The sequence below is a fragment of the Pezoporus wallicus genome, unplaced genomic scaffold (genome assembly GCF_028554395.1).
Source record: "Pezoporus wallicus isolate ANWC-B61680 ecotype Strahan unplaced genomic scaffold, APGP_CSIRO_Pwel_v1 contig_4788, whole genome shotgun sequence".
Lineage (NCBI taxonomy): Eukaryota > Metazoa > Chordata > Aves > Psittaciformes > Psittacidae > Pezoporus > Pezoporus wallicus.
This window is the reverse complement of record NW_026638769.1, coordinates 1,993,888-2,011,154: the sequence shown is the minus strand read 5'-3', so window position 1 is coordinate 2,011,154 and position 17,267 is coordinate 1,993,888. Positions and strand designations below refer to the sequence as shown.

General features: G+C 40.0%; 1 protein-coding gene across 3 annotated transcripts in view; it reads right to left on the bottom strand.

Moving 5' to 3' along the window:
- The window catches only part of IBTK (inhibitor of Bruton tyrosine kinase), a 58,674-nt gene extending 46,099 nt beyond the window's left edge, over nucleotides 1-12,575 (bottom strand). For all 3 annotated transcript variants that reach the window (XM_057412535.1, XM_057412537.1, XM_057412536.1), the window contains exons 1-3: nucleotides 12,392-12,575; nucleotides 3,961-4,613; nucleotides 890-986 (exon numbers count right to left, since the gene is read on the bottom strand). In XM_057412535.1, coding sequence (XP_057268518.1) covers nucleotides 890-986; nucleotides 3,961-4,284 — 421 coding nt within the window. In that variant the 5' untranslated portion in view covers nucleotides 4,285-4,613; nucleotides 12,392-12,575. The remainder of the gene's footprint in view (nucleotides 1-889; nucleotides 987-3,960; nucleotides 4,614-12,391) is intronic.
- Nucleotides 12,576-17,267: the final 4,692 nt, after the last annotated feature.

The following is a 17,267-nucleotide window of genomic DNA, read 5'->3' as shown; positions in this document are numbered from 1 at the left end:
TCTTTTCACAAAAGACACAGAAGTGATGTAAACTATCAAATGCAAAGACATGAAAGTCTCTCTGACAACTTGGATTGAGATAAAGGAGAAAAACGATAGAATGCTTTGGGTTGGAAGGGACCTTAAAGATCACATAATTCCAACCCCCCTGCCATGTGCAGGGACACCTTACACTAGACCAGGTTGCTCAAAGCCCCATCCAGCCTGGCCTTGAACACTGCCGGGGGTGGAGCACTCGTAATTTCTTTGGGCAACCTGTGCCAGTGTTTCAATACCCTCACAGTAAAGAATTTCTTCCTGATACCTAATCTAAATCTACTCTCTTCTAGTTTAAAGCTATTACCTCTTGTCCTATCATTATAATATGTAAATAACAGAATATATATGAATAATATATAAAAAACAGTATATATTAAATATATAAATATATTACAAAAATATATAAAACACAGAATAACTGAAGTTGAAAGGCACCTCTGGAGGTATCTAGTTCAACACCTCTTCTCAATTAGGGTCAGCTACAGCAGGTTGCCCAGGTCCATTTCTCTCCCGTTTTGAGTATCTCCAAGGATAGAGTCTCCACAACCAATTTAGGTTACCTATTATATCATTTGCTTTTTTTTTTAACCTCTCTCCCCCCCACACACCCTTTTTAAAAACCTTTAAGTCAGTCATCACTCCTCCATTTTTGCTACACAGGTGCCTCCTGTGTCTACTGCCAAGATTCTATACCTGCTGTCCTATGATATTAGGGACCTCGCATCTTCAGGTATCTCGTAACTTACACAGTCCTAATTAGAAACAGGAAACATTGTCTACACCATTACATACATTAATTGTTGAGATATATCTCTTTGTAAAACACAGTTTAGGCTATTTGATTTCCTACCAGTTTTCTTGAACACCACATGGACTGGCCTATCTTTCATCACAAGATCCAGAGCTGATAAGCCTTCTTTATCCTGAACATAGAGACTAACACCATGCTGAAAGAGAAGGAGAGGAAGAGAAGAACGTAAGTTAATTTTAACTCCACTCCTTGAATTAAGTCAGGTAAACATTTAAGAAGCTAAACATATCTTCAACTGAGGTTTAGTACTAGTAAAAGGCAATCTTCAAATTCAACTAAATGGTAAGCAAGACTGATAGAGAAAAAACAAACAAACAAAACACTCCACAGAAACAGTGCAAACCTGTTCAACCATGTATATATTGTATTATCCTATTAACTGGGATTTTAATTCTATGAATATTGACTGATTAATAAGAATTAATCAGTAAAACACAAAGGAAGATAAAGTAAAGCCATCTAGAAAGCACAAGTATTTACTGAAAATGCATTTACCGGCTTCAGACAATCCATTTTCTTATAACGGCATGTTTTTTGGCAAGTTAAGAAGTGAGAAAATAAAAATTAAAAAGAAAAAAAGTATTCTTTGAAAACAAGCAAGGAACAGTGGTTCACAGCTCCTAAGCTAGAGGACAAAATGGCCAGATAAGACCAGGAACAGCAGGGAAGCTTCGGAAGTACAAAGCGCAAACAGGTCATTCCTTTAGAACTCAGAGAGAAAGATATTCTCTGTGAATACTGTTTTCTTAATATAAAAAAAAAAAAAAATGCTGTTACACCAACAATGGTTTTAAGGAAGTCAAGTGTCATCAATCACACCCCTGAAGGGAAGAACTGCAGATATCCCCAGTCAGAATCTAAGGGATGTATAGCTGTACCTACTAGCTCATACCTAATAAAAAAGGAAAACCTTACAGAATCTCATGATTAAGAGCTAAACACATGAAAAACAAAAATCAAGGGAGTACAAGTCATTCAAGCATGACAGAAGGACAGCTAGCCACAGCTGCAGGAGGGATTTTAACCCATAACTTCATTTGGAAAAACACTAGCCAGAACAACAAAAACATGCATTCTCCAAATTATAAAGCCAACCCTACTAGCAACAGTGCTGGTATTAATTCACTGCATGACAGAAAGACCGACTTATTTTTATGATTTAACAGGTAGCTGGATATTCTCTTTGGCAGCTGTACAAGTCATTACAAGCAGAACAGAGGCTGCAGTGGCATCCACATGGTCTGAATTTTTAAAAACAAGCCCTAATTGCTGATTGGCAAAACTTGTAGTTAAGTACAGTCTGAGAGTAAATCATAACTGCTTCCAGCCCACAACAGAAATATGCCACCCACACTAGCTGAGTACCCTGGGGTTGATTCTGGGACCAGTACAGTTCAACATTGTCACTAATGACCTGGATGACAGAAAAGAGTGCACCCTCAGCAAGCCTGATGATGATACAAGACCAAAAGGAGTGGCTGATAAGCCAGAGGGTTGTGATGCTATTCACAGGGTCCCTGACAGGCTGGAGCAATGGGCTGAGAGGAATCTCATTATTTTGACAATGGGAAAGGCAAACACTGGCCCTGGGGAGGAACAACCCATCATACCAATACAGTTGGAGGCCAACTGGCTAGAAAGCAGTTTGGCAGAATAGCAGTTGGGACTCCTGGTGGACAACCAGTTGACCACAAGCCAGCAACGCGTCCTCACAGCTAAGAAGGGTGAAAGCATCCAGGGCCACATGTGAGTGTTGCCAGAAGGTACTCATCACACTACAGCATTACTCAGCACTGGCAAGCTGCAGCTGGAGTGCTGGGTTCAGGTCTGGACTCCCCATAACAAGACAGACATGGACATAAAGAAACAAGTACAGCAAAAGACCATGAAAGTAATGACTGAGGCATCTGACAATAACATAGTACAGGAGGGAGACTTCAGTTAAGGAACTGAGAGGCAGATCACTCTTCATGAGTGTCATTCTGCTCCTTAGAAGAATATCAGCAGAGCTATCAGAAAAATGTCATTCATTTATGCACTAAGAAAAATATACCTGGGAAAGCTGTACAGGCCTCCTGTAAGCAACTATCAAAAATACAGATACACACATTAGGGGACTGATTACTTTTTCAGACCTCACATACAGAGTTTCCAGTTTTCTAGAGAACAGAATTCTGAACAATTCCTGTACAAACACATACTTTTGTCAAGTTTAATGAAAACTTCCTCACTATGTAAGGGTACAGCACATTAAATACATACTTAACAGTTACCAGACCTTAAAAAAAAACAACAAAAACCTGAATCCACAACAATTTTGCTTAAAATCCTGTTGAAAGCAGAGAGCTTTGTTTACAAATGGCTAGTCGCTGCCATGACTGTAAAAAGGCTGAACTCAAAATAGAAAATTATCTGCCTTAAAAGGTCAGCTTTTAAGTAACCCTAAACCACAAATATTTTGTTTTCTCACATGATTAAAAGGACCCTGGACATCTCAGCCATATATAAATCTTCACTTTGCTGTACTTGGGACAGGAGGAACAGAAGGAAAAGCAATCAAAAATATATATAACTTGTTAAGTAGTAGGGAAGAAACAGCAATTGCAAGAAAGGAATGAGAGGCACTAAGCAAAAGCCCTCATTAAAATATGAATGAAATGGAGATTTGCTTAATGAAATGTTTCATATCTTAAAGTGCTTCTCACTCAAAAGTTAGATTCATTTCTAACTCCATTTAAGCTTGCGTTATTTTATGTTCTCTAAAAACACTAATTGGTATAATTACTGAAGAGTCTATTTTTATAGCATCTTTAGTCTGATCACTCTCTACTTTTCAGATCCTGACCATAATATCATCTACACAAAACAGTCTTCAAGGAAGCCCACAATTAATCAGCAATCCTTAGTCAGTACTGATTTCTCATCGGCAATGGCAGACATCTTTTACAAAGACAGAGTTAATGTTGAAGTAAATCAATACACTGTGATCTAAACACAGCAGTAAGACAACACTCAAGAGACTTCCAGTCAAGTTTAAAACCCCCCCTTTACATAAGCAATACATATCTAAAAATTGTAGGTGATGGAAATTACAGCTGCAAATCACTCACCTTCAGTAACGACAAAACACAATCAATGTATCCATAAAATATACTTCTGTGCAAAGCTGTCCATCCAGACTCTTTGTCTTTCACTGAGAGATCTACTCCTTTGACCTCAGCCAACCAGTCTAGCACGCCTTTTTTGCCACAAGACGAAGCAAGATGTAGAGCGTTTCTACCAAAGGCATCCTTTAGAGTTGCAGCATTGTAGCAGTAAGAAGAGAGAAAGGCTTTGATCTGGCCTTCGCTTCCTCTGGTTACTACAGAAATAACATCCAAAGCATGCTGTAGAGATCGACATTTTGAAGTGCACTCTGGCATGAGAGAATTCATTTTCACCTACTCCTCTCCTTAAGGGGAACAGCCCTTAAGTTTATCAAGGCACTCAATTCAGTACACAACACAGTGCCTTAAAAAATTTTGTAATTCCAAGGATGCAAATCCAGTTTATTGAGCTGCCATTAGAAATATTTGTACTGCTATGTTTGGCACTTGATCCAAATAAATATTTATAAATATATATTTTTAGAAGTCTTATTTCACCATCTTATATAACAAATATTCTTGTCCATAGAAAATTCCAACTATCTCAAGTGTGCAGAGGGGGATTCCCCCTCCACACTACCTTAATTCTTCTAACACTCCATAATTGCAAGGGAGACCTGGAAGAGAGAAAAATAGCACAGATTAATTAAAAAAAAATTCCCTGCATTTTATATTATATAGTACAAATTCCCCTGTATTTGATACGTAATTTAAATGCCTATCAAACCAGAAATGTGGCAAGGGTTAACTGACCTACCCTGCACCATCTAACCTTATACTCAGGCATTCAGACAGTTTAAAAGACCATTCCCTACCCCAGGCTCCAAGGGCAGAAATCTCCTCCCTTCCTTTTACATAAATCTTCAAGCATACATGTGAACTGTATTCAAAATCATAATCCAAAAATCATCCACTAACAAATCCTTGGCTATCAATCAGAAGCTTTGTCACACGCAGAAAGAGGGAGAGCCCATCACAGTTTCCCTTAGCCACTGCAAAAAACGATTGCTCCCTGGTTTCTCTTCCCTGGTCTGAATGACTACCCATCTCCCTACCAAGTCTCTTCTATAGAATCACCACGAAGGCTCCTCTCCACCACTCTCAGAGCAATGGTGACAGGAAGGATAGCAACAGAATGAAGCAAAGCAACTTCAGTACAGGAGACATAAATTCAGGCTGTCAGCACTCGTGAAGGACTAATGTCTAAAGCTCCTCAAACAGGTGGGAAGAAGCAAAGGCTGAAGTTGGAAGGGGTAAGGGAGGAAGAAGGAGAAGGGCAGAAAAGATATAAATTCTCCTACATTAAAATACATTCACAGTTTGGAGCATACAGCATTTCTGCTTATCTGTGCATACTTACCTATAGCATATCCATCTTTCTCTAAAGAAGGCCTGACAGATGCAGTCATCTAGCCTGTTAAACGTGTGCAGTTATACTTAAAAGGGTTACAGCACTCAAAGTGCAGACATCAGTATAAAAATCACAGATAAACCCATCTAAAACAGAAAAAGTGAACTATATACATCACTGATTCACTGCCTAACTTAATGTCAACTGCTACTTGGTCCCAAAAAACATCACGCTTCAATCTTTCAAGTATAAGCTGCAAAAGTGGGTGAACTACTATTCAGTCATATGTCAACCCTCCTTGATGTTTTTGCTTGCTATGCAAACTGTAATTTAAAGTTGTTTTATCTGCGAGTAAAATATTCCAAAAGAAGCTAGACAATGCCACCATGAAAGCTGAATAAATAAAACTAAAAAATGCTACCAAAACCTTGGGAGGAGAGGGAGGACACAACTAAACAAACAAAAACCCCACCCTGCTATCTTTCCAGCTCAGTGGTTATTGTATATATGCATACTCCACTCCTTGGTCCCCACCCCTTTAAAAAAAGCCTGTCAAGCTTACCTTCCCTTGCTTTTCAGGCACTAAGGGTATAACCGCATTTTGTTAATGTCTCTACCTACAAACAACTGCCAGGGACAGATTATTTTGTTTGGAAAAGAAAACAGAAATACCAGTCCTTCTCCTATTTCACAAATTATCAAGATGACCACCAAGTTGAAAGCAATCTGTTTAGAGCAAATACTAGTAACAGAATCTAAACTTTCATGAAAAAAAAAACAACCCAGCCATTTCTAATCTAAGACTGTTTAAACACCTCATGACACCAAGCTGTGTGGTTCGGCTGACACGCTGAAGGAAAGGAATGCCATCCAGAGGGACCTTGACACGCTTGCAAGGGGGGCTGATGCCAACCTTACGAAGTTTAACCATGACAAGTGCAAGGTCCTACACCTGGGTCAGAGCAATCCCAGGCATAGCTACAGGTTGGGCAGAGAAGAGATTCAGAGCAGCCCTGTGGGGAAGGACTTGGGGGGACTTGCTGCTCCAAGGAATCAAAGTGGGACAGACTCAAAGTATCAGCAGACTTAGATTACCAGCGCATCAAACACCTTTCTAAATAGCAATCATTTAAAAAAAAATTAAAAAAAATATTTGGACAGCTATTGGAAAAGCGTCAGAAGGGCCATTATCCTCAAACTAATTTGTCATGTTTCAGCAATATGCCACTAGGCAATAAAATTACGCTGTGGAAGAAGTATTAATTTTACATATGCCTGATAAAGCAAATCTTAAATACAATTCACCATTAAGACATTGCTATTAGTGCTACAAAGAAAGAAAAGTAAAAATAAAAAGGGCAAAGAAAAGTTATTCAGGGGAACCATAAAATAAACTCATTTGTTAGATAAACTGGTATGAAATGGCACTGCCACCCCAGGAAGCAGCCCTGCCATGCCTCATGCTATACCTTCCCTGGTGCAGATACACACCTACTCAAGACACTGAATTGTACGAGAAAACAATTCACAAGAAAGCAAAGCCTGGTTCCAAAAAAACCTTGCGACATTCCAAAAAAGGAACAGAAAGGCCAGAGAGAAACCTCTTCAAAACACCTGAGCTCTAGTTTAAACAATAAAATACTGTGAACAACAAACTACACATTAAAAGAATAAAAAGTCTGGTACTAGACAGAAATATAACCTTGCATAACTCATACTCACTCCATTATGATGACATTTACTGCAACTATGTGAAATATGGCTCTGCTGAATTATTTATTTACAGGTCATTCTAACCCAGCCCTCTTTAATATAAAGATTACAACACTAGAAGCTATATTAGTACATTGATACATATACCTTGAGTTTCGAGACAGAAGGCTATAGATCAAGATTTTACCCCTCCATAATAAACACTGGCATGCCAGTAACACCCACTATCATGTTATTACAACATCTGAAAAAGGTTAATAATCAGATCTATTTTTTAAATACAAAGGAGGTCTTTAAATGAAACCTTGAAATTTTAATTTGTGAATTGATGCTCATGTCTGGGTGAAAACCTCTGTGCTGTCCAAATGCTTACTACTGTATGGAGTTCCAGCTGCAAATCAGCACCCAAAATAAGCACAAAGTAGGAACAGCACCAGCATTTTTCACACATTGAATTTAAATGTCCAGAATATGACACCCATCTGAGTATCTGTTTTTATTTGCACGTATTAGGTATTTCTGCAGGCTTCTCAGCACTAATCCTATTCATGTCATAATACCAGTGTCTTCCTAATGCTGTAATTATTAAAAGACATATATATAGCTAAATATCATCTTTTAAATATTTGTATGATACAACAGGCATCATTTGGAATTCAAGGTCTTATTAAAAACTGATTCCTAATTAACATATTCATTATAGAAAAAAGTCACCAAAAAATGAGGAATGGGAGCAGTATTCAGAGTATCCTACAGATGTTTTATTTCAGCAGCAAGCAGATTTCTGAATTTTCTCTTAAAGACATGAGCTACTTATTATACAAGTTCACAGCTCAGGAAAGTTTAAAAGACTACAACCAACTTGGAAGGAATTCCTAAATAGCAAGAAAGCGTGTGTGGTATTTTGCCTCCTGAAACTGAGTTCAGGAGTCTGAGGTCCTCAGAAAGGCAAAGCACCACTGCACCACAGCAGTCAGACATACAAGAAGGAGAGTGTCAGATGGTCATCTGACCTTACGGAGGCAGAACTCCTGAAGCTGAAAAAGCACCCCTTTACCTACTGCTACTGTCTCAAAAATCTGTTTCTTTCAAGAAGTCACTACAAATAGGCAAATATTTGGCACTTGTTTGTAAGAAGTCTAAAATCAAAGCTGCACATCCATATGACTAAGCTAACAAATACCTTAAGGACTAAGGATAATTATGTTAGTAAATTTCAGCTTCTGCAAACAGCAAAAGGCAGATGTGAAACCTCAAGATTCTGTTCAGTCACTGGGAAAAATGAACCCAGTTGGCAGATGTTTCCCACTGTGGAGTTCCAGAAATATCTGCATATCAAAGCTGCTTACATGGGGCTTCTGGTGGGTTAGTGCTTACCTATTTTGTTATCCAAGATGCTTCCCAGAATAGATAAATATATATATAATCGTTTTCTGGTAATATGAATTCTCACAAAAATTAAGCCCAGAAGATGATGAAACCAAGGCAGCTTTAGAACCTCCTACTAAGTATTTTCTTCATTAATGTCTTTCAGAAGACAAACCCAGTGAAGGCAGAGCATACTGAGCACAAATATTTGCGATGAACAGAACACTGATGTTCAGCACAGAGACATCACAAGCTACTGGGTAAAGGCAGATACTAGACTGCTCATTTCCACATCTGTGGGATCACATTCTCCCATCAACACATTCACAATTTTCTTTTTTTCTAGAATTTATTTCCACAGAGGTTGTATGCTTTTGGATCAAAGATACAAGAGTGCTATGAGAAAAAGGGTTGATAGCAACCAACCCCTATGACAAGGTTGGCAGTTTCAATATACATTTCTGGCATTCAGACTGGGATGCACACATGATACTAGAATTCTTATCTGTGGTCTTACAAATTCTTCCTGATGAAAGCCTCTACTCACTATTGGATCTAGCAAAATCTGTTTAATACGGATGTGGATACCAGTTCCAAGGCAGCAGATAGCAGCTGCTGTTGTAGTTGTTTTCATCCTAATAGAGACAATGGTCTTGCGTCAAAGTGAAAGAAAACAAGACATTCAGCTAGTCAGAGCTCAGTGCCACTTGAAGACAGATCACTGGTTTTGCATCTTCCAAGTCCTCTGCATTAAAATAACTAATTGTCAAATTAGTGTTATGGCCTTGAAACCCAGCTCTAGGCTGCTTTACTAAGAATGCATTTATCAAGACCTTACTTGATCTTTAAATTGGCATAACCTCATTCCTTTCACTGGTTTTCTGTTGGATTTTTTTTATGTGATACTGATTTTTTGCTAAACACCAGTTGCACCTGGGATGCACTTGGTGAAAAACTGCCTAGTATTTGGCTCTCCTAAAAATGGAACTAAATAATGGTTTCTATTTTCCACATAAAAGAAGCCTAGAGTTTCCCTGGTCAATCCTAATACTCCTCCTTTAAAAAAAAAAAAAAAGAAAAAATAAAAACAAAAACAAAAAAAAACCAATAACAGGGTAAATAACATAGCTTTCCAAAAGGTGCAAAATTCATTTGCTCTTCCTTTTGATAGTAAGTTGCTAAATAGAGAGTCCATCCTTATAAGGGTAAAGTGAGATCTCAAAGACTTCCAGGGTGGAGTGGAAGGGGGGGTTGTTTTTTAAACAAGCATGCTCATAATTAATAATATTCTCCAAGTTGGTCCATTCACACGTTTCATAACATCACAAAAGACCTGTAACCATAACAGCATGAAAATCCTGAAAATATCTGTATTCAAAACAAACTTATGGAGGCAACATGCAGAGTACTTGATTAGTAAGCTAACTAAAAAAAAAAAAATAAAAAAAAATTAAAAATCTAAAACTTCTAGAAATAAAAGACATGGGAATTTGCTATCATATTGCTGTTTTCTAGGATTTTCTGTTGACTGGAGTCTTACCTCAAGGCAACTTTTACTAGTACATATTAAAGTAGTAGTTTAGAGTCTGACAAAAGTGACTAGCAAATCAAAGCTGGGTAGTAATATAATAAAAGTAGCATTGGCACTAAGCAACATATCCTCAAGGAAACGCACATGAATTCCTAGATAAATACACAGCTTTCAGCTATAAGCAGCACAGAACAGTTAGACTACTGATTTCTCTTCAGAAGATTAGTTATCCACAGATAGCTTAACCTGTTAAGAAATTCCCTGCACATTTGTTTAAGTCTGGGCATAAATCTAGTCTTTTCAGCCCCTTTAACAATATTATTTGAATACACAATATATTGGGGGAGGGGGGGAGGAGAAGTGACTAAATATACAATGCAAAAAGGGTAAGAGCAAGCTATGCAGCATCTTAGAGTATTTTGACAGTCAGAAATTCCCACATAGAGTCTTTTAAATAGCTAATTCTTTTTGTTACAGAAGCACTGCAACACAAGACACAGAAAGTAAGGGTTCTGCTGTTTTCAATACACAAACACATCAGGTAGAGTGATGCCTCTAGTTGAGATACCAAGGTTTAAAAGAAGTACATTAGAAGAAAACTTTAGAAATAGAAACCAGAATTACTAGGTTTCCAAAACAACCTGTGAGTACATACTGAAAAAATTTTCTCCTTCAGCTGTGGTTTCTACAGATAACACAGTGTGTTTGAATAAGACAGCTGTTACAGAGTCTCACAGAATGATTAGGGTTAGAAAGGACCTTACAATTATCTAGTTACAACCCCCCTCCTACCATGGGCAGGGACACCTCACACTAGACCATGTCACCCAAAGCCCTGTCCAACTCTTGTCCATTTTACCCCTGACAGCAGGATAAGTAGTCATTTGTTCAACTGTCATAAGAGGTTAAGTTTGTATGCCAGGAAGAACTTTCAAATGATAAATTGAATGCTAGTGAGGCTCTCAAAATGGGCTAGACAACAAGCAACTTGTTCAAGTTTTAAGTGAATATGACCTGCCTGGAAGTAAAGCTATAGAGGAAAACCAACCTGCCTTTAAAAACTCCCAAGTTCCACATGCCTGCTATGTCCCCTGGGCCATGGCAGATACAAGCTGCTTCATTTACAGGGCCTGGGCCTCTGTGCCACCACTTGGCACAAGTACACCCCTGGCACAGGTGACCTTTAGAGGTTCTCTCCACTGTTTCTACAACTTCCGCATTCAGTGACAATGGCATAATCCTTACTGGGATGAGTCATTCAGTGATCCAGTAACTCTAATCCATTTGCCCCTAACAGTACTAACAAGCACTGCCAATTAAAGGCAGACTCGCCTGTCAAAAAAAACACCAAAATACCACTGGTAGCTAAATTCAGCTGCAACACATCATAGCACATTTATTAGTTAGGAATCATAATACATAAACAGTATGAAATAAACACACTGAAATACTGTACTTGGCATAACTAGAAATAGGCACAACTACTCACATTTAATAACTGTAAAAATGAAATAAAACATACAGAAAGTGGTATAGACAAAATTATAGCAAGGGTATTTCCACAATAACAATTTTTATTGAAACAGATAACGTGAGATAAGCCAAGAGCAATGAACCACAAATCTATTCTAGGATTTCACCACACTTAAACTATATCCAGTATATATATCAACTCTTAGGAAAAGCTGACTTTTCTGAATTAATTGTGAACTTCTGGTACAATATTACTAATGAATATCCACATCAGATGTTGCTGGTTGATGATTATTTTTTATAAACCACAAAGTGTGGTGAATTTCCATGAAGGCTGACAATTGCACTGACCATGTCACCAACAAAAGGTCTGGATTTCAGAGGTCTGGTGGTTGGCCCCCCAAAAGACTGCACAGAAATATCCTTTTAAGCTAACTACCAGATTTCAGCTCTCTAGTGCTTACGCTGCTGCTCAAAGACAGCAACACTGAGAGCTGCTACCAAAAGCCACAGACGAGTATCACCCACAAAGTCAGAACACGACAGGCTTGCCGAGAATCTCCAGCTAAGGAAATCTGGCAAGGGCCGCTGCCAGTGTCGACAGGGAGAAGGTCTGAAGCGTTTCAAAGAACCAGCCACAGGCCATGAGCAGGCAGGGGGGAAGGTAGCCGTTTTGACTACTACTACACATGTCCACGTAGCCGGGAAGTGACGAGGGTCAGAAGAGACTTATCAGAACAGGCGGCCAAGCCACTTTTCTTCCGCCTCGAAGCCGGTCCCCTCCCATCATCATACGTGGCCGGCTGGCTCTCCTGCCCGGGGCTCCCCCCTCTGCTACAGTACCCCACCGCCGCAGTACTGTCCCGTCCCAGCCGGCAGTGCCAACCATGATACTGACACACGCCCCCCAGCCCTGCTCCCTCTCCGGACACATCAGCAGGTCGCGGCCCGCCCCTCACCAGTCGCTAGATGAATGGACTCGGGCGGGCAGGGCGGGACGCGCGCTGAGCAGCGCGGGGGCTCATCCTCAGTGACACCGGGACAAAGGCAGGGCCAGGCTGCTGCGGCTACCGCGACACCTCAGGCGGCGGAGACGGTGACAACGGCGGCAGCGACAGCCGGTGCCAGCACCTCACAGCCGAGAGCAGGCACAGCAAACACCGCACCCTCAAAGAAGCAAACCGCCGATTGGTAGCGGCTTTGCCGCACCTCGCAAGTCCATTGGCTGAGACTACCACCTCAACTCCGCCCCTCGTGGCTGATCCCGGATTGATTGATAGGCTGGGTCTGGGGGCGAAGGGGCAGGTCTGGTGGGCGGGCCCTGTCTTGAAGGGCAGTGCCGGGATCTGCAAGGGGAGAGAGGAGGTGGCTGTCGGTGGGGTGAGGAAGTGGCTGGCTGAAGTGGGGAGAGAGTAGGTGGAGGGGAGGGGGCTGTGGTGTTTCCAGTGCCTTTGTCTGTCCGCCTTCAGGAGAGAAGCGGCGTGGCCAGCTCTGAAAGAGGGGGACGGGTTTCTGGCGAGGCCACGCCTTTCCAGCAGGACTCGAAAGCAAACGAATCATCCGCCTGCAGGTCTCTGTAAAATGATGAGAGGCAGTATCGAGAAGGTTGCGTTGAGGCAGACTGCTTTGAAATAATGTGATTTCTCTCTCTGACAAAGCAGGTGGCCCGATTGATAAGATGCGGCTTGATTTTCGTGAGGGCTTTAACGCAAACTCGGTGCAATCTCATAAGGAAACTTCACATGTGCGCAAGGATTTGAAAAAAAAAATGCTCTTGTAAAATAATTACCTATGGTGCACTTAATGTGTGTTTCAAGTAAACTCCGTGAGGGCTCAGTTCATTTCTGCTTTTTAATTAATGTCTTGGATGATGTAATAAATGCTATAGATTACAGATTAAATCTGGAAGAGAATTAGGGTGGGGTGGCTTAGGGTGGGTAGCTGGGAACCAAAAAAAGCAGTACCCAACATAATGTACAAAGCAGTACCTAGCATAGCGCACAGAGTAATAGAAAAAAGACACGTTATTTTTTCTAAAACACGGAAAGACATTAATGACAGAGTTAATGCCAATGGCCAGATTCTGTGTTTTTTTAAACCCACAGTTTTATCCCACATGGTGCAAGCATTAGAAGATTTTCAAATAGCCTAGCTATTTTTTAAACCACAAAACGTTTGAAGTGGAAAAAGGTTACGTGTGTTCTTCAGCAGCAAATCAATAGGGATAAGATTGAGTAGAAGTTTATATAGGTGGATCTCAAGTATTTTCACCCATGCCATCAGATCCAGTTAATGTGAATTATGCAATCTGTTTTCTGTATTTTACTGTATAAATGTTCGGTTTGCCAGCACTCATTCACCATTGTAACTAACCCTGCGTGCTATGTGAAATTTGTCTCTGCATTATTTTCCTAGTGATAACTTCTTTCTTCAGTCATAAACTTACCTCAGAGGTGGCCTTGCTCCAAGTATGCTTCCAGCTGGCCTAAGAACAGTAATGACCATCTGGGGAGATAAGGAGGCCCAAATACAGCAGAAGCCAGTCATAAACAGTGCTTTGTTGTAATGCATTCAAGTGAATAGCTGGGACAGGAATCCTTTGGAGAGATAAACAGCAAGAGGCTTAAAGCAGAACAAGGCCCAGGACAACATGAATAGATTCTGTATGAGAAAAAATATTTTCTAAGAAGCTGACTGCCCTTCGGGTCTTTCATGCAAAATAATGCTATAAAGAATGGAAAACTGCAGCAAGGGCCACAGGAAAGCTGGAAAATAATACCCAGTCATGAATAGGACCTGATGGAGTACGGGTCAGTAAAAACCTTGATAGAATAACCAAAGGCTCTAGCAATGAGTTTCTATGCAAAAGTTTTGATCTCCTCTGCAGGATTTTCGCTATTTTCATGGAAAAATAGGGTACTTAATACTTCTTCTGTTGTTTATTGTTCAGGCTTTTCTAATTGTCTCCAGCACATAGGTCAGTAATAGAAACTCATGCAATCATATGCTGCCTGTTCAAAAGCAGCAAAATAATGAATATCATTCACAGAATCAGGGCAATATAGTTTGATTTGCAGAGATGAGGTGATAAGGTAGCGTAAAAAAAAAACAGCTCAAGCATGTCAACTTGAGCATCTGCTTTAAATTATTGGGTTTGTTTTGTTGTTCAGGTTTGTTGTTTGTTTTTTTACTGATGGAAAATGACATTGTTTGCGTAAAAATACACTATTTTAAGCCTTTCAGAAGAAGTTGCAAGCAATGGTGATGAGAAGCCAGTAACAAATCACTGAAGAGTCTTTTTCAGTTGTGTAGTACAACAGCCAGATTTATGAGTTCCTGAAGCATACAGTATGTGCCTGACAGTTAAGAATTGCTCATATATGTTTTTTTCAGTCTGTGATGAAAAGGTTTGAATTATCACAAATAAACATGTAATTATAGGCAAAAAATGTGTCTCTGACTCAAAAAATAACTGGAAGAGAAGCACTTAAAAAGAAAACCGATATAGCATCCTCAGAATTTGAGGAGGAACATCAATTTTGAGAGTCTTAATTAGCTGGCAGAGTGTATTTTTTGACTTAGGATGCATCTCAGTTCACTGACTGTTGAAGAGTCATAGATTGACTGTGCTCCAGATGTGTGTAGCCATTTAAAGTTAGGGGAGATAAATATAGGCTATAGGAAGGACATTACCCCATTAGGCAGCTTTCTGATGACCTATGGATCCTTTCTGTCCATCCAGAGTAGTCTGCAGAAATATTGAGGTAAAGCTCTATGCTTTGTCTGCTGCACCAGCCTTAGGCTAATGGAAGAATTAGAGGAGAAGATGCAAGCAACAGTAAGGAAAAAATGTACTTTGTACTTTATGCTATCACTGTAACAATCTCCTCATAACAGATTTCTGAAATTGATTCTGATTGTTGAAAAATGATAGTAATTACTTTTATCAGCCAGGAATCAAAAAGTTCAATGCATATATCTAAACAAAAAAGAATTAATTTTTTCTTTTTCATGTATACTGAGTGTTGAGTGACAGATTTCCCCCCCCACATTCTATTTATGTGCATTAGCTGCCCTAATTATTACCAGTGTCCTCTGGAGCCTTGAGTAATAACTTACTGGCAGTAGTACTTGCTGCTGAAGAAAAATTTAATCAGCTCAGGCTTACGTTCTGCTGATACTAAATAAGTTCCTTATGATCTTTCTCTTTTATGAACTTGAAAAAAAGATTATGAAACACTAGGAAGTTTGTATTACAGAACTAATGGAGGAAGATTCAGTGTAATGCATCTTAGCAGGGTAGGCTTGCAACAAAACAGGCTACTATTTATTTATCAGCCAACCATTCAAAGGAAACTTTTATACCAGTAAAGTAGCTCCAAATTTATTAAAAATATGTACATCTGGCTTTAAGAAAGTCTATCCTCTTACTCAGAGAGGTAGAGTTACTAAATTCCATATACCAATACTGTGTGAGAGAAGTGTGGAGAATCTTGAGGATCCAGTAGCATGGAAAGGAGGATGATGAAGTATGTGGACTCCGTGAAGTCTGCTCAATCTACTGGAGAGTTCTCCTGTGAAGGTAAAGTAGGAAATGGACATGCAGTGAATACCCAGGGGCTTTCACTCAATAAACCATGGCTGCAGCAAAGCCGGTTCTTCATGGAATCATTTAGGTTGAAAAGATGGGGAATGCTTCCATGTAGCCATGTAGTGTCACTTTGATGTCTCTTCTTTAACTCATAAAATTTCGACTTGTCTTTTTAGAACTTGGGAGGCCAAGGTTTATTTTCTGTTACTTAATAGTTCAGACACCTAAAAAGGATGGATTGTCACCAGTGATACAAGGTCATATGTGATGAGAACACATTGTCCCACATTTGTACAGAATTGCCATATTTAAAAAAAAAAAAATTCAAAACCTGTGGTAAAGGGCATAATGTATATAAAAATTGTTCTGTATACCCTAGGTAGTGAAATACAATCATTTGTGGAAAAGGGTAAAAGGACAGATACTTTCAGTGACTGGAATATAATCTTCATTACAAGCAGAAACTGCAGTACATGTGAAGTCGATGTTATCTGTTGCAATGTGAAATATTTGGCAGAAGAGTACAATTCTAAACAAAGTGTTTTCCTATTCTTTGGGAAGTTTGTTGTATATGTGCAGCAAGAAAACTAATTTTTTGGCCTGTCTGTCCTGCACATCTTCCACCCTGATCTTCCTGAATAGAAGGAGCAAAGTTGCAGACTACCTCAGAGCATCGGCCTCCTATGGTGGGGAGAGGATGGATGGAAAGACATGAGAATCAAGGACATTCTCTTGGGCTCATAAGGACTTTCCAGTCCACATCTCAGACTCCATAGCCATTGCAGATAATACTGCTGGGCTTGTGGAAGTCAGACACAGGAGCGGCAAGATCATGATCAACATATTTGTGCTATATCATGCTACCCCTGAACAAGGCGTCTGATCTCTCTGCACTGAGCACCTGCTGCCAGTTGGTCCTGCTGCGCTCAGTCTCGGGTGGCAGAGGGCGCCCACCTACCAGCTGCGTGCAGTGCAAAGTGCTGAGGGTCAGGATGCCCTTCGCAGCAGTGGGCACAATGGGACACAGCCTGTCTCTCTGAGTCTACCAGTGTGCTGTCCGCACATGGGGTCATGGCCCAGCTGAACTGACGTCTGAGGTGTCTTGCTCCAGCTTCATGATCCAGGAGCAACTGGAATCACCACTCCTGCCCATTTCTGCAGAGACTCACGACTGTTGTGGTGGTGTCAGTTCCAAAAATGGGATAGCCCTGCATTAAATAGTGTGTTGGCAGAGACAGCATGGT